Source organism: Rutidosis leptorrhynchoides, chromosome 6 (assembly GCF_046630445.1).
Source record: "Rutidosis leptorrhynchoides isolate AG116_Rl617_1_P2 chromosome 6, CSIRO_AGI_Rlap_v1, whole genome shotgun sequence".
In the NCBI taxonomy this organism is placed as follows: domain Eukaryota; kingdom Viridiplantae; phylum Streptophyta; class Magnoliopsida; order Asterales; family Asteraceae; genus Rutidosis; species Rutidosis leptorrhynchoides.
In genome coordinates this window covers 143977402-144003293 of record NC_092338.1, presented here as the reverse complement: position 1 = coordinate 144003293, position 25892 = coordinate 143977402, and the positions used below count along the sequence as shown (strand labels likewise).

Sequence of the window (25892 nt, the reverse complement as noted above, 5' to 3'; positions counted from 1 at the left end):
TAGAAAGTCGAACAGAAAACTCCACTAACATTTTGCTAGTTCTCGTTAATTGACACATTTGTCTTCACTTATAACTCACTTTACCATTTTCCGAATACGGTTAATAATAAGGGTTACCTAATTCAAAGTGGACCTCATAACAGATACTCTTAATCATAATTTAATGTATCTGATAATTCAATCATTTGATATTATCTTTTAATCTCGTCGATAAACTTACATCGAACAAATACATTCATGTAAAGTATTATCTATTCAATATCTTGATAGTATTTCTAGGTTCATAAAATAGATCTCATAGCTTATAATCATATCCACTAATCCGTTCTAGGTTTTATATAATATATCTCAATTTAATAATCACACATATGTATATGTATATATAATTGTTCGTGAATCGCTAGGCATGGTCAAAGGGTAATTGATTATATGAATATAGTTTTCAAAACTTTCGAGACTCAACATTACATATTTTTGCTCATCGTGTCGGGAACATATAAAGATTAAAGTTTAAATTTGATCGGAAATTTCCGGGTCATCACACCACAAGGGCATTTACAACGGGCACCCCCTAAGGGTTGTCCAGTTTTCCACAAGCATTGTACACGAGCTGCCAGGCTAAGTTTTCACCTATAAAAAGGCTCATTTTCATCCAGTTCAACACACAATTTACTCTCAGTCTCACTTCTTTCTCTAGTTTCTCTCTCTATGATTATGATAATAATTATCGATTAGCGATAATTACCTAAAGTAGGCATTAAATGGACTCTGTAAACGATTGGAGGTGCATCCGAAGTTGTCACTTTTGTACTTTCAGTGCTCGATTAATCTACGGTAGTCTTATCTTTTTATACTATCTTTTATAATGTCTTTCATTATTCTATTGATAGATGATGTTGTTGCCATGATTAGCGAGTAGTTATCTTTTAGTGTATGTTATGTTGTAGTTAGTTACGATGTTGAAATAATGAATGTGTAATGTATTGCTGTTACGATGCTCTCCGATTATGAGTAAACTTAATCGGTTTTCCAACTAATAGAACGTGGTTATAGGCTCTGTTATTGGAAATTCATGATCCCCGATTTAAAGTACACTATCTTTTTTCACCCCTTGGTAAGAATACTCTGCCGGATACATAGTGCGCTTGATGGAGGCACACCAGTTGTAGTACATCAACCGACACTATGGATTCCGGTAGGTAATCTTTTGTAAATGGAAACTCTAATTGACTCTTGGAGTACATGGTTGCCCTCAGGCTATGCCACTGTAGTCAGTAGAATTTAAACATCGCATGTATATGAGCAGGCACACCGGTTGTAGTACTCTATACCTCAGTTATATATGGCCATGGAAACGGTTTCACTGTGGATAATGTAAATTTAAACCATAACGCGGTCTCAGGAATTACACTTCGCTTGAGGGATTCTTTAATTAATTCGGGAACAGATTGGTTATATCATAAAGGATTGGACCGTTAGGATAACCGAACGTGTTCATAAAGTTTAAGCTTGTAAATCTGGCCAGGGTGTTCATCATGGTTGAATTTCTTTTAAATAATAACCTAACTGATCTTTTACCAATCATTAACGAAAGCATCGGAACACATCACGTCTCTCGGTTACGATATGCCTTTTATTCTAGCTATGCTTAAGAAAGTTTAGACCTTAAGGATCGTTAATACGCCACCTTACTGGGTCACTCCTATTGATGATCCGTCCAGTGTATTCACGTAGTCGTGTTGCTATATCATCGGGGATATGTGGTGTTGCTGTCTATTTAGAATCTTCAAGCCTATCGGTATTACCAAGTGACATGTCTTTAACAGGGCCGTTTATGATAGTATAGCTGGTAACTGGTCATAACGTACCCATGAGCCGGCATTACACATATCCAGCATCATAATAAACAAAAGATTAACATGCACTAGCTTTAGCCTTATCTGAAATACAAATTTTATCCTTTACTGCTTTATTTACTTATATATCTCTATACTTATGATTCAAGATTTAGAAAACAAAAAATATCCCAACTACTCCTTAGAATAATATTAGGTTTACACTATAGCGAAAGGTTCAATTTTGTTGACTTCTTAAAGGAACGACCATAGGTTATACTTCCCTTGCTCACCCATAGGAAAGAGTAGTATTTTTAGGCCCCACAATTATAAATTTAAAACCACTCACCCTTGTTGTTCACTTAATAGACGTTAAACGACCTAACAACACTGCATAAAATAAACCGGTCGTTTTGTGCACATCATAAACTAATGCCCATTTGGTAGTAGTCATCAAGTCATCACCTAAACCCATTTGGAAAGCACTCATTCCATTCCCGGGCCATCTTAAGCAATGACGCAACAAGATGAAATCTTTCAAGCTTGACGGTAAATTTTTTGGACACTCTGTCTAAAAATTGTCATAGTAAGATATATCATAGGACCCTTCTTTCAACCAAGGATAAGGTACCCGAAGTACCCAATGTCCCACTGAACACGGATAGTTCAGCTATTCACCTGAATACTCTTCCTGAAAAACTACGAGACATCGGATATTTTACCCTTCCTTGTTCTATCTATCAATATGGTACTATCTATTCTCTAGCTGACCTAGGTGCCAGCATCAATCTCATGCCCTACTCACTGCTCAAGAGACTCAAAATTAGAAACCTTAACCCTACCAAAGTGAGCATCCAGCTAGATGGCCAATTCATTAGATATCCTAAGGGAAAAGCTGAGAACGACATGGTTAAGGTCGACAAATTCCTTTTTCCAACTGACTTTTTGGTTATAGATTTTAAAGAAGGCGTAAAAAAACTCAATCATATTATGAAGGCCTTTCATGAATAAAACTAGAGCAATCATTGATGTCTATTCTTGGACTATCACCTTACGAGCCCGTGGAGAAGATGTCACTTTCATGATCGTCGAGTCTGTATGTCCTTCGACTGGGAACGCCAAATTATATATCATCTCCACTAGAAAAGTCACCTTCTATGAATCCAATTCCGAGAATGATGAGTAGAATATTGCAGTAGAAGACAAGAAGGACGACTACTCCAAACCTATCAAAACATCTAAATCTTCACTTCCACCAGTGGCGGAACTAGGATTTTTTTCACCGGGGGCAAAAAAAAACGTAGCAATTTATTTGGACAAAATATGGAGGTTTTAGGGCAAAAAAATCGAGGTTTTTATGCAAATTATGGAGGTTTTTGGGCAAATTCTGAAGATTTTTAGGCAAATTCTGGAGATTTTTGGGCAAAATTTGATGGTTTTGGGGCAAAAGTTGGAGAATTTGGGCAAAATTTGAAGGTTTTGGGGCAAAATATGTAGGTTTTTGGGCAAAAAAATCCACCGGGGGCAAAATCGAAAAACCCAAAATTTTTACACTGAAAATTGCAAATCCACTGGGGTGGGCGCCCCACCCTGTCCCCAAATAGTTTTGCCCCTGACTTTCACCATATTTTGATCTTTTAAAGTCCGAGAGGATTTCGTTCTAGAAAAACTCTCTGAAACAATTATTATTGAAGTTCCTAACCAGAGTGACGAGTAGGTGGATGAAGAAATAGAAATGGAGAGCCCAGATGAGAAGGAAAAAAATAGAGGATAGTAGTTGTTAAAATTGTTGCTACCAGCTTAGAGACGTCAATGGACACTATCGCACCTCCATACCTGGAGTACGATATTACCATCAACCTGGAGTCACTAAGAAGAAAGACGAGTTTTGCGTCAGGGCTACCCTATAAATCATCACTCCACTACATAATGACATATACGTTATGGAGTGATGAGGACCTCTTTAGCCAACCCACACCAATCAAGGATGTAGAAGAAGTTGAGAGCTTTGTTATACCTCAAGTTAAAGAAAATATTCATTTCAAGCCACCTTCTCTTCTCATTGGATATACCTTATTCTATGTCTGCCTAAATCCTTTTGGTGCGTTCCAATATTACCTCTTATGTATACTGATGGATGCAAGAGAGTAGCCTGAATTTTTTAAGAAATAAGGCTAGAGTCGGGCTCGTAACTCGAACAAAAACAATCGCTTCTCGAAGGCAACACGTGTGTTTAAACTAGATTTTGTAGTAGTTAGATTGGGATGATTAGTTTATTTAAATAATTGGAAAATCAAACTTAAAATAAAAATTTCAACGTTTCTTCGAACGGATTTACTTCCCCCACTAGTCTTGAGCTTAAGTATTATTTGCTACATTATTTCAAAGTCCCAAAAATTTAACACACTTTCACTCACAAACATTGGAACCTACTAGAATCCATTTAGGTACCTAAGTCATCATAAAAACACATTCACATATTTTGAGCACTTGAGGAAGTTACATATATCCCTATAAACCTACAAAATGTTTTTGAAGTATTAAATGTATGTTGATATATGTATTATGCTCGAACTCGTTGAAAAATTTTTGCTTTGGATATCTTATACTAGGCCATCTAATCTTAACTGTTTATCTTCTTATGTTAGCATTTCATGTATATTGTTTAAAGTGAAATAAAAAGGTAATCAACACTTTTAAGTGTGGATTAAGCTTTTAAGCCATAGACCGATTTGTTGAATTTTCAAAACCCTAATTTTGAAACCCTTGAGTTTTCAAATAGCTTTATCAAAATGCAAATTATTGGATCTATGACCTAAAGCTTAATTACTTGTCTAGGACTGATCTTTTCTATTTTTACAAGTAATGGACAGGTACTGATGCCTATGGATGGAGTCTCTTTGAATAATGATGAGACGACAAGGAAACTCGTTGATCATTTTATTGATGGATGGTGTATGGATGATGAATACACCTTAATGAGCTCTAGTACACTTCAAGAAGATCGATTCGAATCCATTAGAAGATAGCTCCAATTTAGTCTACCTGTAAATCCTCAGCTCACAGGCACACCCAAGGGGAGTACTTTGTTTCTTTCCCTTCGCTCTTATATTTTGCTTCATAATTTCCTTAAACTATACCATATCCTAAGCTTATCATTAAGTGTAGGATTCCAACCCAGTTTGATCTTAGACACATTCTCCAACATGTTCAAACTCTAATTATGGGATTTTAAATCCCTATAATCTAGAAAGAACATTAGGGAAATATTCCTCTAAGTGAGGGATAGCGGTGTAGTACACCGTAATTAGCTATGATATGCTTGGAAAATGTTCTTAATTCAAAAAATCACTAAGGTTTTCAAGTATACCTATTATTTAGATTCTCTGTCCATAATGTGAAATTTTTCAAAAATTTTGACTAAATGATACTTTCTGAAGAAAGTACATTCGAAAATCAAGTGTTTTTGTTCTAAAACTAAGGAAATTAAGGGCAGAAATCTTCTTTCTCTAAAAGAGCAGTGCATGACTAAACATTTTCAACCCCATATAATTGTTATGAGGCACCATAAAATAAAGGCCCAATAAGCATTCATTATTAATGTTTCACTATCTTTTCGATTGAGAGTGCCGATCTTAGCATTTTGAGTTAGAACTGGACCTTGAAATATATTCCGAGACCAATGGTTAGTAAGCGCCATACGTGGTGTAGGTGTGATAGTCCTTCCAGAGTCAAATCATTCTGAATAGAGAAGACGAAAACCTCCTAATGATGTGCATAGCTGCACATCTATTAGCGTATCGCCCTATATAATCACGCAGGATCATATCCACACGCTTGCTAAACGCGCCATCTGATCATGCTTTGTTAATTTGCCCACAAACGTTGACCGCACAGTTTGAGCATGGCGCCATATCTAGGGCACAAGTAAAGCTAGAAATGTACTATGGCGACATTAAAGAAGGAAGGACACCTGCAACAGCACGACACAATCCTGACATCGCATGATGGCCAGAAAAGGACAGCAGGGTATAAAGGAGACAGCACTAAGATTATGGCAGTACTTTTACAGCTTTCCAAAATAATAGAACAAAGACAATACAACGTGGCACCAACATATCCTTTTTTCACTTTACGTGGCACTAAGGGACAAAAGCTCACAATTATAAATAGAGGTAACATTGGACAAGACAAATACAGAGAACTCTAGAATTACATCCCATTTCATCCACAACAATACTCTCAAGTATATCTCACTCCAGCTAACCCGCGCAGCAGGAATAGCACCCTCAAACACTTAGCGATTACGGGTATCGTATACAACGTAAATCCTAACATCGCCCTTGGGCCATCAACTCCAGTTAACCCGAATGATGTTGGGTTACGTTTAACCACCCTTTCTGAGATCATCATTTCGTATGAGGGTTATTCACGGTACTCCGGACCGGAGAGTTAAACTCAAAAAACCCTTAAACCTCCCTTTATTGTTGATCTCACATGAACCGAACCCCTTGGACTATTTTATGCTTGATCGCCTCCGTTTCCATTTCCACTCCAAGCATTTAAATAGCCAACTCACCCTATATAGTTGATGATTTAAAAATTCACTACCCTAAATTCACTATTAAAAACGTTACTCATTCACCTTCATTCTTCATCATTTTTGAAACCTAGAAATTCAAAGAGAAAGATCAACCAAGTTTACCTCAAAATACTTGTCGGAAATTCCGAATCATCATTTTTGATCGGTCATCTACAAAGCCTATTTTCGGTATAAAAAAAACACCCCTCTCTCTCTCTCTCTCTCTCTCTCTCTCTCTTTGGGTACAAGAAGAAAAGACAGTTATGAAGATGAGATACACAAAATTAAAAAAAAAAAAAAAAAGCAAAATCTGAAACAGAAAAGCATAAGACCCTAAAGAAAATGAAGATTGTGACCTAGGAGGACTGTTGAAAAGAATCTAAGAAAATTCTTGACAAAAAAATCTTCATGAAAATCAATGCCCTCTTAAGGAACCTCTTCAACATAGATAGAGTATCATCTTTCCTTGAAAAAGGATATCCTCAAGAAACCAAAATCTATCGAATCTTGCAATTTTGAAGATTCGAAAATCACCCATTTTGCCATATGAAAACCTCTACTTTTCTCCGCCAACCAACCTTTAACCCCCGCTCTTCCTATTGAAAGAATGATTAAGGACAAGATCAGTGTCGTCCTCATCTAACCGGTGGAGATTTGATTCTCGTTCAAGCCTATGACAACATTTGCAGCATGATTGACTAATGAGGGAATTCATTTCTTAGATCAATAGGGAACCCCAAATATTTGAGTGATTTGAGTGACCCGCGGTGAGGAAGCCAAAGTCATGTAACCTCCTCTCATGGTTACAGAGATAGTTTCTATCCTTTTAAGACGATTAGTCTGATTTTGATCTTATAATAAAGCGCAAGCCACTTGATCTATAGAAAGGAAACTTCAGAAATATCCTTTAACTCAAAATAAATGAGAATTTTTCATTAGGACAAGCAAAGTCTAAGTGTGGGATATTTGATATCGGCTAGAAAGTCACGTTTTTACCCCCGATATTGATCTCATTTATGATAAAGTAATTGACTTTATCATCAAAATAAGTATTTATTTGCTTCATTTGGTAGATTATGTCATTACGAAGGCTATGTGTCAAGAATCACAAAATTAAAATAGATGAAAAACGAGGAAAAATGAGCAAAACCGGCTAAGACGATTCACGCGCTTTTATATAACTTATTTTATAATTATTGTAAAAGTTGATGTATGTAGTATTATGTTGTAGGATATTTTCTTACGAATGTGTGAGCGCAAGAATCGTTTAAAACGGACGAGAAACGGAAAAGTTAGAGCGGAAACGGTAAAAACAAGTTACGATCTTGGACACACGAGCTACCAGAGGGCCACACGGGCTACCATACACGGGAATAGTGGATAAACCAATGGATGGAACTAAAATATGGCAAGCCGTTGATTGGATGTGAGGATATTTGATTTGAAAAAATCGGAAACAGAAGGTCTTCCAAAAAAAATTCCGAATGGCCCGAACTTACTAAATGATATACAAATCAAAAGCTATGAGTGGTTCTTAAAACGAGCTAAGTCGAAAAAAATTGATTGACACCAATGACTTATCAATCCTAACTTTTATATTGTATCTTGTAACACTAGAACTGGAGTTGGGTGATATGTTTCTCCTTGGTCTGCTAATGGGTAAGAATTACCACGGTAGGTAATCTGTTGTGTGTAAAAATTCATCTATGTGAAGGGTTAATCCCTCTAGGTGTATCTATATATATTTCATGTAGTGTGAATAAATTTTGGCTTTTCCAAAAAAAAAAAAAAAAAACAATAAATATTTTAACGTACAACTTCTCAACTTTTATATGATTTTCATTTCATTTGAACCTTTATAATCAATAATCAAATATGTATTTCTACGTGTTAAACAAGTACTAGCTTATTCTCCAACGAGTTTTAAGAAAGAAAAAAAAAACATTTTCTTTTTTCCCCGAAAAATATTCCGTATTAGTTTGTTCTTGATTATTTCTTTAATTTTAATGTATTTATTATTATTATTATTATTTTACTATTATCTACAGTTAATATTAAAATCCTACAATGATAATGTCATTATTAGGCTAATTCTTTTGTTAAAAAAATCAAAAAGAAAAAAAACCTAAACATGGTGAGTGATATCATTAATCTAAATAATTTTAAATTAAAATTAAATCTTATTAATTAATTATCATTATTAAATCTTATCTTATTAATAATTATTTAAATTAAATAATTTTGAATTATTTTAATTAATTATTTTGAATTAATGAAACCAATTCTAAATTTATATTTTTATTTACAATTTTAAAATAAAATGACAACCAATATTATCTCTTATGATTGGATATGGATTGTTTAAATATGCATTTTAGGTGTTTGATGAAATGTTTAGCTGACGAGTTTTTTTAGTCGAACTCTGTGGTTTCACGGGTCATTAAACTAAATGACTTTAGTATTTACGTTCACTTAATACCTAAAACATATCATTAAACTATTTCGTTTAAACAAACTCGTGGTTCCACGGGTCATTTCACTAGTTAATTATTAAATTTTTATTATTAATTATTTTACTCGTACTATTATTTTGTTTTAACTGTATTGTTTGGGCTTAACATAATAACTAGGCCCATATTGTATGGACTTTCTTTTTTGTACCCCTAAGCCCATGTTGAGTCTCAGAAAACCCTAGAATTCGCTAAATCATAAACACCGGCAGCGCAGTAGTTCAGTAATCACACCCAACAAAGAAGAAATTGTTATTCGTCTCATCAAAGGTACGAGTGATTTGAGATCTTTAATAACTCTATTGTTAATCATATCGTATAAGATTTTATTCAAATCTAAAGAAATTTGAGTATTTAATTTTTTATCGCAGAAAAAATGTCGATCGGAGAGCTTGCTTGTACTTACGCTACTTTGATTCTCAGCGATGATGGCATCCCTATCACTGTAATACGTTTAAAATATTGAAGTTTTATTATTATTGTATATTTATATTTATATTTATATATTTATGTGAATTATGTACAAAATAGGCAGATATGTAAGTACTTGTTGAAATTTTTAGAAACTAAAAATCAAATCAAGCGTCTGATGCTATGCTTTTTTTAATAGTAGAAGGTTTTATAAATGTTACTTGATTTTCATTTGTCACGTTTTTTTTTTTTTTTTTTTTGGGTAGTGGAAGATGGCTTTTCTAAGTTTTAATTTAGCTTATTAGTTTGACGAGTTTCTGAATATTTGCATTATTTTATTTTTAAATCTGTAATCTTTATGCATGAAATTTGCTGTTATTTATTTATATTATGCTGTTTAAATGAAACCTATAGAAAGGCAAGTAATATTGTTGGATTGTGTCAACAAAAGCATTAGATCTTATTTCAAACAATATAATGTTTTACTTGATTTCGAAATGTGGATGGTAACATGTTTCTTTCTTTTTATCTGTTTATTTATATTTATATTTTACATTGTAGTTATTAGTTTTTGTTATCTATGTCATATGCATTTGATTGTATATAATATCGTAATAAACACGGACAATCTGCTAAATATCGATTGTTATATTATTTACTTATTTAGCAAACGTTACTTTGATATTGAGTACTATAGGACCTAAATTCATAAAACTAGGTTTGTCTATGGGTATGGAGTTTTAATGGGATTTGGAATGGGAATGATATCTAAACCCATCAGTCCATCCGTTTTGTATTTAGACTATGCTTCAGTGATGGGTTTCATACAACATTTTTTGACACCAAAAGTAATATTTAAAGTATTCAAACCGATTACTCCTATTGCATACCCATCAACCGAATACTTCCTAAAACTTCTATGCTTGAGGTTATTTTTCTATATTTTCTGCATGTGACAAGAAATGCAAGTATCAAGCAATATTTTTGAAATGATTCTCAAGTGATAAGAGACACATTTAATACAAACCGAATTATGTACGTTAGTGTACGCCTATCTGATTAATTGGAAATATTTTTATGGTACATGAAAAACTTGTATTGTCTGTTACCTTGAAGTCAAGTGGGCAATTGTTTTACATTAAATTGTCTAAATTGTTGATCTTGGGTGCAGAAACTGACGAACTGTTTTCTAATACGTAAATATATTTGGACATGCTGTTAAGATTTAATGACGTTTAAAGAAATATTGATGTTGCAGGCTGAGAAGATTGATACCCTTTTGAAGGCAGCCAATGTTGAGTGTGAATCATACTGGCCGAGCTTGTTTGCAAAGCTTGCAGAGAAGAAAAACATTGAGGATCTCATCGTGAATGTCGGTGCTGGCGGTGGTGGTGGTGGTGCTCCGGCGGTTGCCGCTCCTGCCGCTGGTGGGGCTGCAGCAGCTGCTGCCCCTGCTGCTGAGGAAAAGAAGGTACTGTATCATTATTCTTATATTGGTTTCTGGGTTGTTAAGTAATGTATTTGATTAGATACTTATGGTTAGTATCCAATTAATATGGTGATGCAGGAAGAACCTAAAGAAGAGAGTGATGATGACATGGGATTCAGCTTATTTGATTAAAAGGATTTCCTTTAGCTTTAGTCATCTATTATTTACAAGAGTATGCATCTATTAGTACTTTATAATCAACTTGCAGTTTAAGTAGAAGTATGACTGTATGAGACTTACTATCGTCTACAAGTGCTGGGTTATGCTTTTGGTGTATGTGGTTGTTTTTGCCGTATTATATGACGCTATGCTAGTTGCGGAATGGTATGTTTATGTGGTTTATATACCAGAAAACATGCATATGTTGTTTTCTGTTTTTTCTTGTGTTGTGTTGATTAATTGCATGGTTCAGAACATCAGTTTGGAATTTATGTGAAACTTATAGCTTCTATAATGACAAGGTAAAAAGTAAAAGACTTGCTAGTAAATAGAGTTGCATATTGTCATATTAAGTGTTAGATGTGCTATTGGGTCGTTAGCGATGTTAGCCGACAGTGTAAGATAAAAGTGTCAAGGAATAATTGCTAACACTTTCAAGCCCTAGTAACAACATTTTACGAGTACTGGTTTAGGGTTTAAGTTTTAGGTGTATTTTGTAGCTGTGTCGTGTCCATACATATATGAATACGAATGGATAGTAGATACTAGATGGTATAAATCATAATCATCATGTGCTTAAAAATCATGATAAAGATGGTACTAATACATTGGATGTTTTTTTAATCAACTGCAGTAGCGTGTTAAAATTTAACAATGTATCAATTTTATTCTGTCTGATCGATGAATCAATTTACCATAAAAGAAAAAATTGATACTGTACTTGTAGGATGCATTTCTCCCCCCAGTTCCAAGACCCTAAAACATTCAAGGATGCTGGTGATTTGTCAATAATTTAAATTTCATATATATTTAGTAAACCCATGTGTTATGGCCATTTTTTGTTAACAGTTTATAAGTTCTCCTCGTTTGTGAGAATGGTTATTGTTGTTGTAACCAATATCTTAACACAACCGTGAAAATAAAAAATAAAAATAACAATAAAGTACATGATAAAAAGGCTGATGCCATGCTAATGTCAGCATGACGTCAGATTTTTTACCATTCCCACCGACAAAACCTATTCGGCTGTTACTTCTGTATAATGATAGACCATATATATGCATATTCTCTTTGTAATTAAGGGTATTTTTGGATGAGTTTATTGGATGATGTAGAAGCTTAAAATCATTTTTTTAATAGACTCTAGTACTCTACTTCTCTAGCTTCTAGCGTGTTTTGATAGACAATTTTATGAGCTTATTATACTATTCTAACCCTGACTGTGATGTCAGAGTCGGATTGTGCACTTTTTGGTGAAAAAGTGGGTTTTTGACTGTGACTGTATTTGACACCCGTTAACTCAAAATATCAAGTTTTTGTGTCAAATATTTGAAAGGTGGTGTGGTAAAATCTGATTAGAAATTGAGTATGAAAAAATAAATTAAATAAATATATTAAAAAAGTCTTGAATTTTGATTGGTCAAAACCAATTTCACGCTCCTAAACCATTCAACATCTCAACTCACGCCCCACTCCGTCAAAAACTGACGCCTGGTTAGGGGCGTCACTTTCCGTCAAATGGCGACGCATCATTTCACGCCCTTGATTTCACGCCGGGTTATGTTCAGTCTTATAGAAGTAAGTCATCTCGGCTTTTAAAAATTAGTCCTTTCTGAAAGTGAAATCGCATAATTACACTTTATATATTCTTATATAGTACTCCCTCCGTCCCATATTGATAGTCCACAGACAAAAAGTACACAATTTAAAAAAATGTCATAAAAGTACTATACTTTCTGTTTACTTTCCAGTTTACCTTACCTTTTCTTTCACCTTTATTTCTATCCACATACATTAAAGGCATAATAGAACTTAAACTTTTTATTCTTTCCTATTTATGAATGTGCACTATTAATTTGGGACATCTCAAAATGAATACTGGACTATTAATATGGGACGGATATAATTTTTGTCATGTATTATTTATAAGTGGTACTCCATATTATAAGTGTTGTTAGTTAAATGTTAGAAAAAGGACTAGGGTTGAAAAGAAATACTCCCTCCGTCCCATATTAATAGTTCACGGACAAAAAAACACACAGTTTAAAGAATCTAATCATTACACTGTATTTTTTTTGAACGGCGATATCGACATCGAATGCTCTCATTTGTTACCCACACACGCGTTAGGAGAAAACTCTTCACACACCATTGTCGCATTGGGTACCCGATGTGCTTTGGATTAAACTGAGAGGCTTAAGGCATGCACCGTATCACCCCAACGGAATCCTTGAGAAAACCCCCTCCCACGATTCGAACCCTCTCCTATTATTTCACGGACGCAGGCCCGTGATCAACATAGGAGTTGTACACTCAGGTAATGCCTCGGTGGTATAACACCGTACTTTTTATTTACTTTATAATTTTACCTCTTACTTTTTACCAATCTTTTTTGTCATATATAAAAGTTAAGGGCATAAAATAAATTTACATTTGTTTTTTTATCTATTTATGGAAGTGAACTATTAATTTGAGACATTTTAGAATGAAATAGTTGACTATTAATATGGTACGGATGGAGTAGGACCTTTTGTGTGTAATGATGTTGATCGGGGGCAAGGATAGTGTAAATGTGACTAAACTAGTGCAGAGACCCGTGGAATCACGGGATTTTAAAGAAAAAATTATTGAATGATAATGTTATATTTTAAAGCTAATGAGGATCACTATCACAAAAGATTGAAAGGACCATAAACAAATTAACCTAATAAACAGCAAGTCAGCAACAACGTTTGAATGTCAGCTTCCTGACCCAACTGACTCTGATCTGCAATAAGTCAGTCATTATGACCCATTATCGAACTTCTTAATAAAACCTTACCATGAACAGCTAAATAAAATTCTACTAAATGGGCCAACACCACAAGAGATGTTCAGGTACATAAACCATGCTAGCCATCATTATGTTAATACTATATTAGAACACGTATACACAACATAAACCAAATCATCTTCACCTTGATTTTGCCTCGTTTAAACTACAACATAAACCATGCTTCTTACCAACAACATAAACACATACACCAAATTGTAAGTGAAACTGCTAAAGATTCAAATGAGCAAAGTTCAACAAACCCGATGATTACTTTTAATGTCAGTTCCAACCATTCAACTTATCAGGGCCAAGTATCCACATGTCCAAAGAACTATAACAGAAAAGGATCTTAATATTGTAGATACATACGTGTTCATCGCATTTATTAAAATAGACCTTATGTTTCTTATGAACATTACATCAAAAAGTTAGTGTATGCATAATGGCATTAGCAGCACTGGTGTATAAGACAACAAAAAGAAAAGGCTAGAAACTGACAATTTTTTTTTTTTTTTTATCAAAAGTACATCCTATTCCAGATACTATAAGCTTTCTTGTTCAAACAGATACTTATCACACATACAAATTTTAAAAAGCACGGATCTTTTACATGCAAGGTAGCACTTTAACTATAGTTACCTTTCATTTCTCCTTTAGGATTGACAATGACTCCAGCATTATCTGCAAAAGTGACATAAAAACGAATTTAAATGGTTCAGTCAACCTTTATATAGAACGTAAAGAGTAAAGATCCAACATAAAATTTAAAAAAGGCTTTCATGGTGGTCGAAAGCAATTGACTATATGAAATACATCCAACAATACCAAAAGGGACAATAAACCACACAAAAAATCAACTTCACGATTTTAAACCTCGTATTCTAGAAAGAATAACACTGGTATTTACATCGACTGCAAGCAACTTTCAAAGGCCAACACCTGAGTATAGTATCAAATTCTTTCCTACTGCATAATAAAAACATTTTTACATTCCAAATCCAAATTAACTTTATAACTTTCACTGTTTATATCTACAAATTTATAGCTTTGAAGTTACCAAAACTTTCTAATCTGACATTCATGAAATAGAAACAAAGCCTTTGTAAACTGCAATTTGCAAACTTAATAAAATAAAGTGAAATCATATGTAAAATATCAGAGTACTTGCTACAATAGTATTAGTAATCACACCCAATATGCTTGTAATGAGTTCACGTTTCTGTAACCACAACCCTGCTGCAAAATCAACTACCCATCTCGATCGATAACCAAGATTGTTCTGCAATATAAGCATGATCAAGAAATAAATAATAGTAATACATGTGACAGTGATAATGATAAACTTTAATGTAATGATACCAGTGTGACAATCAATACTTCAAAACAAACTTGAAAAGGTGCAAGGTTGGATAATAGTCTAACTTTAAGAGCAAATCTTAAAAGTATGCATCTCAAAATCTGCAAAATTTATGACATCAAAGTATCAAACTAAACATGCTTCACTAAAAAGAACAACACAAGTTTGATGACCTATTTATTAGAAACAACATGTTTGCCATATCTAGCCAAGAGGCCTACACAACATGGTTTAGCTAGACATTTCTACTTATGCCTTGTCTGCAAAACATATAAACTTGCAATATTTTACGTGCAGATATGGATATATATACCTTCCACACTCTGCTACAAATTCATGGTTCTGTATTTACATCCCAGTTTAGCCACATCCCAATATGCACAGAAAAATCCAACATGTCAAAATCACAAAACCTTCTTGTCTTCTTGCCTACAGTTAAAAGTGTATTAACCTGGTACTCTAAAAATGTGTCAAATTACACTGTAAATATAATCTGAACTAAAAAATTAAGGGTCGCAAGCTATAAATCAAATATGTAACCATGATGATTCATGAATTTCTCTTCAATCTCTTCGCACCATCAACTTAAAAAGTATTGAAAATAAACCCTTTGCTTTCAACAAATGGAATTAGAAAGAACAATAAATCATCCACAACTAACTAATACGAAGTATCAAATTGAAAAGAAACCTTTTGTTTTCAAACACAATAATAAAAAAATTTAGTTTTCATTCAAGCATTAAATCAAACAGTTAATATGCAAGAGACAAAGGCTCAAAGCCATTTAAGTATAATCCCACGATTCGAACCCTCTCCTATTATTTCACGGACGCGGGCCCGAGATCAACATAGGAGTTGTACACTCAGGTAATGCCTTCGGTGGTATAACACCGTACTTTTTATTTACTTTATAATTTTACCTCTTACTTTTTACCTATCTTATACAAAAGTTAAGGGCATAAAATAAATTTATATTTATTATTTTTATCTATTTATGGAAGTGAAACCTTTTAGAATGAAATAGTTAACTATTAATATGGGACCTTTTGTGTGTAACGATGTTGATCGGGGGCAAGGATAGTGTAAATGTGACTAAATATGAAAATGCCCAGAGTCTTTTTCCTCATTTTCCCTTTAAGTGCAGAAAATTAGAGAGAACCTTGAGAGAGGGAGAGTTGGCGATTTTGGAGAAAGGAGGAAGAATTATTGAATCTTTCACATGCAATTAATTGTATATGTATAATCACCTTTCTTAACACTTGCTAGTGCCCTTTGAGCCCTAGATTTCTCACCATTCATCTTCAATTTAAGAATTTGGGGTTTTATAAACCCTAGAATTGAGTTATGAATTTTTTCGAAATTGTGTGTTAATAAGGATAAGTTAGTGTTTAAATGGAGTTTTTAACTCCATACAAGCTCTAACTCAAGTTGTGGGGTGGGGTTTAAGGACGATGGGTTGAGATGATGATTTTTCTTATAAAATTAGAACTAGTAAGTGAATTGGTATGTACATTAAAAGTTAAAATTTTGTTGCTGATTATACTAAACTTTAAGACTTGTGTTATGGTGGTTAAAGGATGGGATTGATGTGTTGGGTTGATTAAAGTTGAGAATTAGTCATGAAGTAACTAAAAGTTTGAGTAATTTCAGTAAAAGAAATGAAGTCCCATGTGTGAGATGTTCTTGTTGAAATATAGTGTATAAGGGTCGAAAATGTGTGTATAAGGGTCAAAAATGTGATATACCTATGTTTATTTACATAGGTTTATAATTATTACTTGTAAATTAACTTGTTGCTTTTGTGTGCTTGAAATCAACCGATTGTTGTTTTACTTTCTTTTATTTGTGGTGAGTTCAATCTTGTATGAATGTACATATGTATGTGTATGTGTATTTTGCATCTTCGCCCGTACGGGCTGTTGTTATGATATTGTTTGGCATCTTTGCTCGTAGCGGCTGGCCTATATTTGGCATCTTCGCCCGTAGGGGCTGGCCTGGTTCGCCCGTAAGGGCTGGCCTTGTGATTGTGTTATCGTTGATATGCTCATATATATGTGTTATCGTTGATATGCTTATGTGTATACTGTATAATGAATCTTTTTTGGTGATAGTTGATGTTGTAATCATAGATATTAGTTTAACAGTGACATGTTTCCTGTTTAAATATAAAAATTTACATTAGTTTAGGATAACATTGTCTTCTGTAGACATAAACGCAAAAAACGTGTTTGTTTAGCATGAAGACTTTTGGACCAAATCTTCAGCTACTGACATGGTCATGAACATTGGACATTCAATATCTTTAAGAACAAACAACGCCTTAATCAATTTTGCTCGATACAGTTTTTATAAACAATTGCAAATGAGAGTTTGACCCAACAGTTGACCCGTTTGTATAATTGAACTTATGTATATTAATTGTCACGCCTGTTAGTGCTACACAAGTTCATCATTTAAGTGCTACACAAGTTCATCAATTGTCAAAATCTTGTTTGTACATTTTCAGCAATCGTAATTTAGCCTGTATTCATCGATCCTAAGATAAATTTAATTTTCATCTTTATAACTGTTGTTTGTACACTTTCTTCTTACAAACTGTAACAGCATTCGGTAGGATGGATTCGCAAAACCAGAATGCATCATTGCAGCGTCTCCAAACTGTTGAAAAGGTAGCACACAATTCATATGTTAGTCATCGATACTAAAAGTCATTAGTGCATTGAAACCGATTTTAAGTGATTAGAGGTTATTCTCAGAGAATCGTAAGAGTATTGGAACTTGCCGGTGGGGTGATGGAAGAATTCTCAAATCCTAGTGGACCCAGGAAGGAATTGGTGAACAATCATTGCAGCGAGTTCATGCAATTAATCAAGGTTTATAAATTTTCTCCGTTAATGGTATGCTAATTTGTATTGGTTTACATACTTGCCTACGCTTTATGTTCTACTTCAGTTATTTAAACTCTCTACATACAGTTAATGAATACGCTTTTGACTCGTGCTTCTGATCTGTTTCTGTTACATTTTGGTAACGAATATTATTAGTTTTAGTTCTAATTCATTTGAAGAGGTGATCGTACTGATGCATTATTTTATTAATGAAATATTTTAGCTTGATCTTTATCATTATTATAATCTGTTTCATTATTATTGGGTTAGGAATAATAGGTTTAGTGGTTTTCTTTATGTTGATTATGTTATATGTTATATGATATATAATTAAAAAAAAAAAAAAGAGTCGCGAAGAGTATTTTCAACCTTGTGGCGTGTTCTTACTTCTTAATTGTTGTGTGGTATACGATATTACCCCCTTATTTTTGTCCTATAATTGTTATTTATTCTATAAACGTCTGACATCACTAACACTTGTATTATGATGGTTAGGATAGGATATACAAGTGACACTGAGAGAAGAAATCAAGAGCGCTTGCGAGTACCGTCCGTTTGAGAAGTGTAATTACATAGAGAGAATATCTAATGAACTTTGTTGCCAAAAAGTGGAATATGTTCTTGAAAAATTAGATGGGATGAAACAAACAATCGGTGAATATCACAGAGCAACTTGACTTTTGCAGACTGACTGAAATATTGTAAGTTACATGTATCTATTTTGACTAAACATTTTCATTTCATAGTTTTTAAGGGAGCAAGTAGCATATTAAATCTGCATATATGAGCTACACTGCGAACGAACCAATGTTTTTTCAGAAATGGATACGCTGGACAAAATGTAAAAGAACAAAAATAACTATAATTGTATAAAAAACAAATTTGATCGTGAAATATTGAATTTAATCTCTTTTTATTTACTTAAGAGCAGAGTTAGTGATGTTAGCATGAGGGACTACTTTAATAATAAAAACAAATCTTTACTCAGCAAAATCTTACACAATTTTGCACTTCACAATTTCATACTTGACCCCTTGTTTTCAGCAGATGGCATGCTGATGCTTGCCACTACTTTCTTTTGTAGGTTTGCACGATTTAGAGGCTGAGAGGGTTGAAAGCTGAGCCACTGTTTGTACATTATGCAGCTCGTTAGTAACGTTAAGATGCGGTAAATCAACTAGAATTATCTTAAGTTTTCATAAGCAAAATGCTAGTGTGTTAGCTCATTGATTGAACAAAATTTTGGTTTCCCTGATATATGTACTTTTAACTTTTTTTTTTTTTTTTTTAATTGGATGTCCCTGAAGGGACATTTTGGCTCAAACTTGACTTATCAATATAGGAGGAGGTTACAACAACAATAATATCTAGTCTAAATGTCTAATGAATGTGGGGTATAGGGAGGTGAAAGATGTATTCCTCCTATCCTAGAGTAAAAGGAAAACGTTTCTCCATTCACGGATAGAAAAATTCATCCTCTTTTCTCAAGTGCAGAGAGATTGCTTACAGAAAGACATCTGACCAATAAGATATAATATAAAATACTGTTATTTGATTACGCTCTATTCGGTTTCCACCTGTTTTTGACATAATCAATCTGTTGGCCCATTTTTTCAGTTGATTTGTTGTATTTATCTGTCTGCGTTTGATGGTGTTTATTCTGCAGAGCTGGTATCCTTAGTCAAGTTCAGTGGAAACTACAATGTGCAAGTATTTGATATTCATTTTGATGCTGGTATATTTAGTTATACTTGAATGGAGACCATGGTTATGTAATGCGTCCAGCAAACATTAGTTAATAGTTTGGTCGAATCCTTGAATTCAAATGCTAAGTTCTTTGCTTGCTCTTTAATTGTATCAATTCTTTGACATGGTTGGGTCAAATTAGTTCAATCTAGCTAGCGATGTCTTTTTCCGATGTAAACACTTCATAAAGTACCCAGCAGCAGAGGAGATGGTGAAAAATTCAATTGACGTTATGCATTGGAACATATTTTGAAAGAATTGCAAAAATAATACAAAACCATAGACTTGTTAAATTAATAATACAAAATTAAATTGTAATAATCATCTTTGCACAATGTCTATGAATTAATTAAGAACAGCACCAAACAATTTGATGCTGCAATTTTAAAAGGCTGAAAAAGTGGAGTGTCACTACAGTTGCAAAAGGTAAGTAAAAGATTTTAGACAATAAATAAAAGAACCAAATGTGCTAGAATAACATACATAAATATGAAATCGAGTCTTTCACCTCACTCGGCTTCCACAACATTACCATATTGCCAAGGGTTAAATTCTATCTTTGTGATGTCAGCATCATTTGTGTTCTCGTCACCAATAGCATCTCGATGTTTAGAATATTTGCCATTGTACTCGTAAATTTCCAAATCACCCCAAGGTGTCACACAAACCTCTTCAGTAATATCAAACCATCGAGGAGTGAATTTTTGACCCTTTGCCTCTCGTGTTCTCTTCTCAGCTCTCTGCTTCTCTTCCAGACTGGATAAGTTAAGTAGAAACCGTTAGATTTAGTGTATTAAGGGGGTGTTTGGATGTGTGTTTAGATAATGATTACTTCAATCCAATTTTCATATTTTGGACACAATAAAACAGTCTAAAAATAGTAGTAGTGTTTAGAGGTGGTTCTGCTGTTTGAAGCTGTAATAACTAGATAAACAAAAGTTTGAGCATTGGACAAATTATGTAATATTGAACCCTATTTAATAAGATGCAAAATCATTTTATCTGTTTATCCTCATGCTAAAAAAATGATCATCAGCTAATAAGTCGCTTAATGCAGATTTAAGCACATCCTTTATCATACACCCATTGCCATTTTCTCATCCTCTATGATATCTATGGACTTTGTGTGTGTGTGGGGGGGGGGTGGGGGGGGGGGGGGGGGGGGGGGGGCGGGGGCGGAACATAGTGTTACCCAAATGGGGTATCCGCCCCACCTGGATTTAACGGAAAAAAAAATTACACTAAAAAAACAAAAAAATAAGATTTTTTTAGTGTTTACCCCTGCTAACAATGAAAAATTTATTAAATTTTTACACCCGCCCCATCTGTATGCATCCAGGTTCAAGTTCCGCCACTGGTGTGTGTGACTGTGTGTGTGTATGTGTTACTATGTGTGTGTGTGTGTGAGAGAGAGAGAGAGAGAGAGAAAGACAGAAGTGGACATACATGCTCTTTTCAGAACCAGCTTTAGACAGGTCACCCTGCTCAAGTGCATATCTATCTGTTCGCAAGCGAGAATCTGACGCCAATAAATTGGTTGGTGCTGTATCAAAGCTGTTGACTTTATGTGCAAAATGCGTATACTGAAACTTATCATTTGCTGGAGTCTCAGCAACTTTCCACACCTTTAATAAACACCATTTTTTATTTATTAGAACAATTAAAATTTAGCACCAAGTTCTTCTAATCAGGTAGCCAATAGCATGTTTAAAGTCAATAAGTAGCAAAAACCTTAAAAAAATAAATAAATAAATAAAAAATACCTCTTTAAGGTCAGTACCAGGAAGAGGTTCCCCATCCGAATCACAAGGCTGATAGCTCAAAGACGTGTTCCATTTACCAGTCATCAATATTTTGGGTTCTTCAGCAGAATTATATACATATCCATCCACTTCATATCGACCAGCACTGCAAATCAAGACACAAGTGTGTATGCAAAATCAGAATTATTACATTAGTTATGATTGACATGTTTCTCAATATTTGGCTAGTAAGAATTAGAATCAAGGAGCACAGAATATTGCAGTTTTAAAGACAAGAAAAGGGAGTCAAAGAAACATACCCAAACCAACCACATGGTTGAAAATATAGCACAACTTTGTCTCCTGTGGTCAAGTTGGTCAAGACCATCTCACCCGGGTTATCAACCCATGTCCTTCCGAATATTAGATTGTTAACTTTTGTTGGAGGGGGCACCAATTCTAGGATCACTCCATCTTTCTTTAGCTGTAAACGCGTTCTGCACCCAAAATTTTATAAAATCAGCAATATATAAGGTATACCCATTGGTAGATAGGGGACATATTTAGTGTGAGCCCCACAACTGAGTGTTTTTTTTGGTATAAACATGACATTAAGCACTTATGATAAAATCTTCTGATTTAAGTTTCAAATACTTTCCAAGTCAGACAAATTAGATTGACATGGATTTACTTAAATACAGATATTTGATGTATTAATAATCAAGTTAAACGATAGATTACCTTCCAAGAGGATATATATCAAGCGAGTTTCCAAGAAACTTGGTCTTCACCTTTGAAGTTATATCATACACAAAATGCTCATTTTCAGCACGTGCTGCACTTATTGGAGGGTGATGAGAAACCTAATACACATAAGAGATTTAAGGCGCGTGAAGACATTTTGCCAGCATATTAAGAAAATTTTCTTAGCAAGTGACATAATCACTCAAGTGATATTAAAGTGTGGCAAGATTGAGTATAAAAGGACTTAAAATTCACCTGCTCAGCAATAAATGTAATTCCCTCATGATTGACCATTTCATATGTTTCACCGAGAATTGAATTGAAAGGCTTCCAGGTCCGTTGCAAAGCAAAATACACAGATATAAACCAGGATGCTGTAACAAAAAACATTATAAACACTGTCAACCTAAATGCACATGCATGTAGTACAAACATAAATGTATAAACGCACTTACTAGGTACATGGAATGGTGGTTTCAGCCCATTAACATGATAAAGGGTCAACTTGGGTTGCGTTTTATTGATAACATGTCAAACGGGTAAGCATTAGAGAAAACAGTTCAAATGGATTAAAATTTATTTACAGTGTATTCAAACGCTTACATCATTTTAATCGTTGTATTATATTATATAGGTATTTTATCATCTTAATACGACAATTTTTTGTTGTCGTATTTAATTATTTTATATAATGATGATTACTTATCATAATTTAAGTACATGAACAAAAAGGTGTTGGTGGGTCAACCCACACATATTGACCCGCACCCATTTTGACCCGATACGAAACTTAGGAGTTTTGCCACCTTTAGGTACATGCACGTATGAAGAGTGAGAATGTGGTGAATGACGCATCAGTGAAAATGCATTGTCGAGCACCCTATCTCCCTGTAACGCATATGTAAGTGTGTTAACACAAGCGAGAGATTCTTACCAGCATAAACCATTCGTATATTCGGATCTTCACATTTATCTGCTAGCTCTAGCAGATGAGAGTATTCCATCAACTAGATAAACAATATAACTAATTAGTAGCAGATCAAAAACTTTTACAAAATTAGTGAATAAATAGGTAATGTAACACGTACTTCTGCCATTTTCTGCAGCATCGTCATTGGCTCAAAGATGAGCACAGGTAGAGTCACCATGGATGTGATATCAGCACCTATGTACTTTTGCATCATCTTCCAGTGACTGTCTCGATCCTGCAATTACACAGGGCTCAAATCGTGAGTGGTTTCATAAGTAAATAAAAAATATAAAAAAAAAAATATAACTGACACTATAAGATCTTAAACGGATGAAATTGAATAACTAAACAAACACAGTAAAGCACCTCTTGTTTCCATCTTCCTCTTTGAGCTTCAACTTCAGCATCTTCGGTCCCTCCGTCGGGATTAATAACCTCCAGACCCTCGTACCCAAGCAAGCTAACCAAAGAGTGAATCCAAATATATCAACAACGCAACTTTATGGCAAGAAATTTAGCATTTACTACGCTTTTTTATCTTAATCCACGCACATTGTAGGTCGATATCTAAAAGTTTCACATCATGAGATTGGGTCAAGAATAGTCTGCCATATGGATCGAGATTGACATCAATTGATCCGTTTAAACATCATAACGGAAATGTATTATCTAGACAAAACAACTGGTTTGTACATCTAATGAAGTCATTAGGTTTTCAAACAATTATAAAACCCCATATTGGATCTAAAATAATGTATATCACCACAACATAACTTAACATGTAATGTAATTATAATTATAATTAATAATTAATAATTAATAATTAATAATTATATAATTCAAATCCGATTCCTAAAACAATAAACACAAATTAAACACAGCCAAACACTAATCAATTAAGTAATATTACAGTAGCATAAACACATCAACACATCATTATATAGAAGCAACAACTATATTATAAATAAAATCAAAATCATAATATATATATTACCCATTAACTTGATTCTTGAAGTTGGATAAACTTGAAGCAAGCGATGAGAAAAAGCCACCACCACCTTGCTTCTGTGCCATATCTGATGCTAATAAAAAAACGCTAAATCTTAATTTTCTCCAAAATTAGGGTTTCTTTTAGCTGTATATGAATCAGTAACAAATTGAGGTTCAAATACTAGTTGTGAACAGCTAAACAACGTAAATCTTATGATTGATTAACAGATAGATCAAAAAGTAATCAGAAGAATATAACGGTGCTATGATTTAAAAAATATTATAATTTTAAATTGAAAAATAATTCAGATACTAATACTAATAAGCTCCTTTGGCGGGTTCTTTTTTTTTTTTTTTTAATGAGTAAAAAATGATTAAAACAGCTATGAAATCATGAGTGTGGAAGAGGAGTTGTCCCACGTAGGCGCGTGGTGGTATTTACAGTAAAACCTCTATAATTTAATACTCGGTAAATTAATAACTTCGATAAAATTAATAATATGTTCGGTCCTGACTTGGGACTAGTACAAAATTGGACCACAATCGATAAAATAATAAGATAATAATTTTTTTAAAATTCTAATGTAAATATATTGCCCAGCGAAACTATAAATTAATAATTACTAAAATTTTCCAAATTCTAGGATTCTCTAGTAAAAAATGAATCTATAGTCACTTGTTTTATTGTGAACTTTAAATCTATATTGAGTTCATCTTTAAATCTCCTCACTACACTTAAGAGTTGAGTCATTGTATTCTCTAATCCGTGAATGTATATACACATAGGAATTTTGAGAATCCTTGTTTATATTTTATTCAAATAGGTAAAGCGAACACACATGATAATTTTGAAGGTACTCGATGCATTAATTTGAGAGTTGCTCACAAATATAAACCAAACTTTTAAATTAATAATTTATTAATTTATCGATATAATAATATCACGTTAAATTAATAAAATATACCGGTCCCAACATTATTAATTTACAGAGGTTTCACTGTATTTCCAGGAATGAAATTGACGAGTGCGTAGAAAGGTACATGTTTTGATGCGTAATGTATAAGTTAATAGAAGCGATTGAGGTGATTAAGTAAATGATGGTGTTGCGTTTGTGAATTATTGGAGTTTACAATAAAGGCGGCTGGACACAGGTCGATGTCTACGCGGCCCGGCTTTCGGTCAAAACAAAAGAATTGAGAAATTGAGAGGAACATTTTATTCCAAAGACAAAATGACCATTAGATGCAAAACGAGTAGAAACTGTGGAGTATTTTGTTGGAAAGAACTGAGAGAAAAAAATGTGATAGATTTTATCAAATTTTGACACGAATAATTATATAGTTTTTTTTTTTTTTTTTTTTTTTTACAAAAAAACCGTAACTTTTATAAAACTCGAAACATTCATCAAATAGATGAAGTCTCGGAACAACATTACAAACATGGGCACCGGGCCAATCAACACACAAAAACCTCTACAAACAAACTCACAAGCATAATAGAGAACAAAAGACTAACACGTTACCGAACAAACAAATTTACCCATCAAACTTAGACCTACGAACGACCACCCCTTTACCTTTCTTAAGCCGAGTTCTCGTCCCCTCTTTAATCTTCGGAAGCGTCTTTGATCCAATTAATTTACCTTCCACTCTA

At 33.7% G+C, this 25892-nt stretch overlaps 3 protein-coding genes across 4 annotated transcripts; 2 read left to right on the top strand and 1 right to left on the bottom strand.

The window, feature by feature from the left end:
* Positions 1 to 9117: 9117 nt before the first annotated feature.
* Positions 9118 to 11209, top strand: LOC139852991 (uncharacterized). The gene is made up of 4 exons (XM_071842347.1): positions 9118 to 9197; positions 9299 to 9372; positions 10597 to 10809; positions 10906 to 11209. Exons 2-4 carry the CDS (start codon positions 9304 to 9306, stop codon positions 10957 to 10959), a joined length of 336 nt encoding a protein of 111 aa, XP_071698448.1. The 5' UTR covers positions 9118 to 9197; positions 9299 to 9303; the 3' UTR covers positions 10960 to 11209.
* Positions 11210 to 16498: 5289 nt separating this feature from the next.
* LOC139855651 (mediator of RNA polymerase II transcription subunit 11-like) lies at positions 16499 to 19849 on the top strand. Of its 2 annotated transcripts, XM_071844896.1 has the most exons (6): positions 16499 to 16649; positions 17763 to 17827; positions 17915 to 18031; positions 18547 to 18747; positions 19131 to 19214; positions 19713 to 19849. In XM_071844896.1, the coding sequence occupies exons 2-4, from the start codon at positions 17774 to 17776 to the stop codon at positions 18721 to 18723; spliced, it is 348 nt and encodes a 115-aa protein (XP_071700997.1). In that variant the 5' UTR covers positions 16499 to 16649; positions 17763 to 17773; the 3' UTR covers positions 18724 to 18747; positions 19131 to 19214; positions 19713 to 19849. The 2 variants fall into 2 exon arrangements, with proteins under 2 accessions (XP_071700997.1, XP_071700995.1); XM_071844894.1 differs by lacking the exon at positions 16499 to 16649 and having other exon boundaries at positions 17507 to 17827.
* A 279-nt stretch (positions 19850 to 20128) lies between these two features.
* LOC139852107 (oxysterol-binding protein-related protein 3C-like) lies at positions 20129 to 24572 on the bottom strand. The gene is made up of 10 exons (XM_071841332.1): positions 24243 to 24572; positions 23615 to 23708; positions 23367 to 23483; positions 23213 to 23285; positions 22534 to 22652; positions 22276 to 22397; positions 21855 to 22031; positions 21556 to 21700; positions 21239 to 21417; positions 20129 to 20548 (listed from the first exon to the last, which is right to left on the bottom strand). Exons 1-10 carry the CDS (start codon positions 24320 to 24322, stop codon positions 20302 to 20304), a joined length of 1353 nt encoding a protein of 450 aa, XP_071697433.1. The 5' UTR covers positions 24323 to 24572; the 3' UTR covers positions 20129 to 20301.
* Positions 24573 to 25892: the final 1320 nt, after the last annotated feature.

What these genes read in the sequence shown, in the direction of transcription:
- LOC139852991 (XM_071842347.1), top strand. Translation starts at nt 9,304, where the DNA reads ATGTCGATCGGAGAGCTTGCTTGTACTTACGCTACTTTGATTCTCAGC. An exon ending in ATGATGGCATCCCTATCACT is followed by an intron (nt 9,373 to 10,596) that starts GTAATACGTTTA and finishes TTGATGTTGCAG; the next exon opens with GCTGAGAAGATTGATACCCT. An exon ending in CTGCTGCTGAGGAAAAGAAG is followed by an intron (nt 10,810 to 10,905) that starts GTACTGTATCAT and finishes ATGGTGATGCAG; the next exon opens with GAAGAACCTAAAGAAGAGAG.
- LOC139855651 (XM_071844896.1), top strand. Translation starts at nt 17,774, where the DNA reads ATGGATTCGCAAAACCAGAATGCATCATTGCAGCGTCTCCAAACTGTT. An exon ending in GTCTCCAAACTGTTGAAAAG is followed by an intron (nt 17,828 to 17,914) that starts GTAGCACACAAT and finishes GGTTATTCTCAG; the next exon opens with AGAATCGTAAGAGTATTGGA. An exon ending in AGTTCATGCAATTAATCAAG is followed by an intron (nt 18,032 to 18,546) that starts GTTTATAAATTT and finishes TGGTTAGGATAG; the next exon opens with GATATACAAGTGACACTGAG.
- LOC139852107 (XM_071841332.1), bottom strand. Translation starts at nt 24,322, where the DNA reads ATGGCACAGAAGCAAGGTGGTGGTGGCTTTTTCTCATCGCTTGCTTCA. An exon ending in TTCAAGAATCAAGTTAATGG is followed by an intron (nt 23,709 to 24,242) that starts GTAATATATATA and finishes CTCTTTGGTTAG; the next exon opens with CTTGCTTGGGTACGAGGGTC. An exon ending in TTACATTTATTGCTGAGCAG is followed by an intron (nt 22,398 to 22,533) that starts GTGAATTTTAAG and finishes TATGTGTATTAG; the next exon opens with GTTTCTCATCACCCTCCAAT.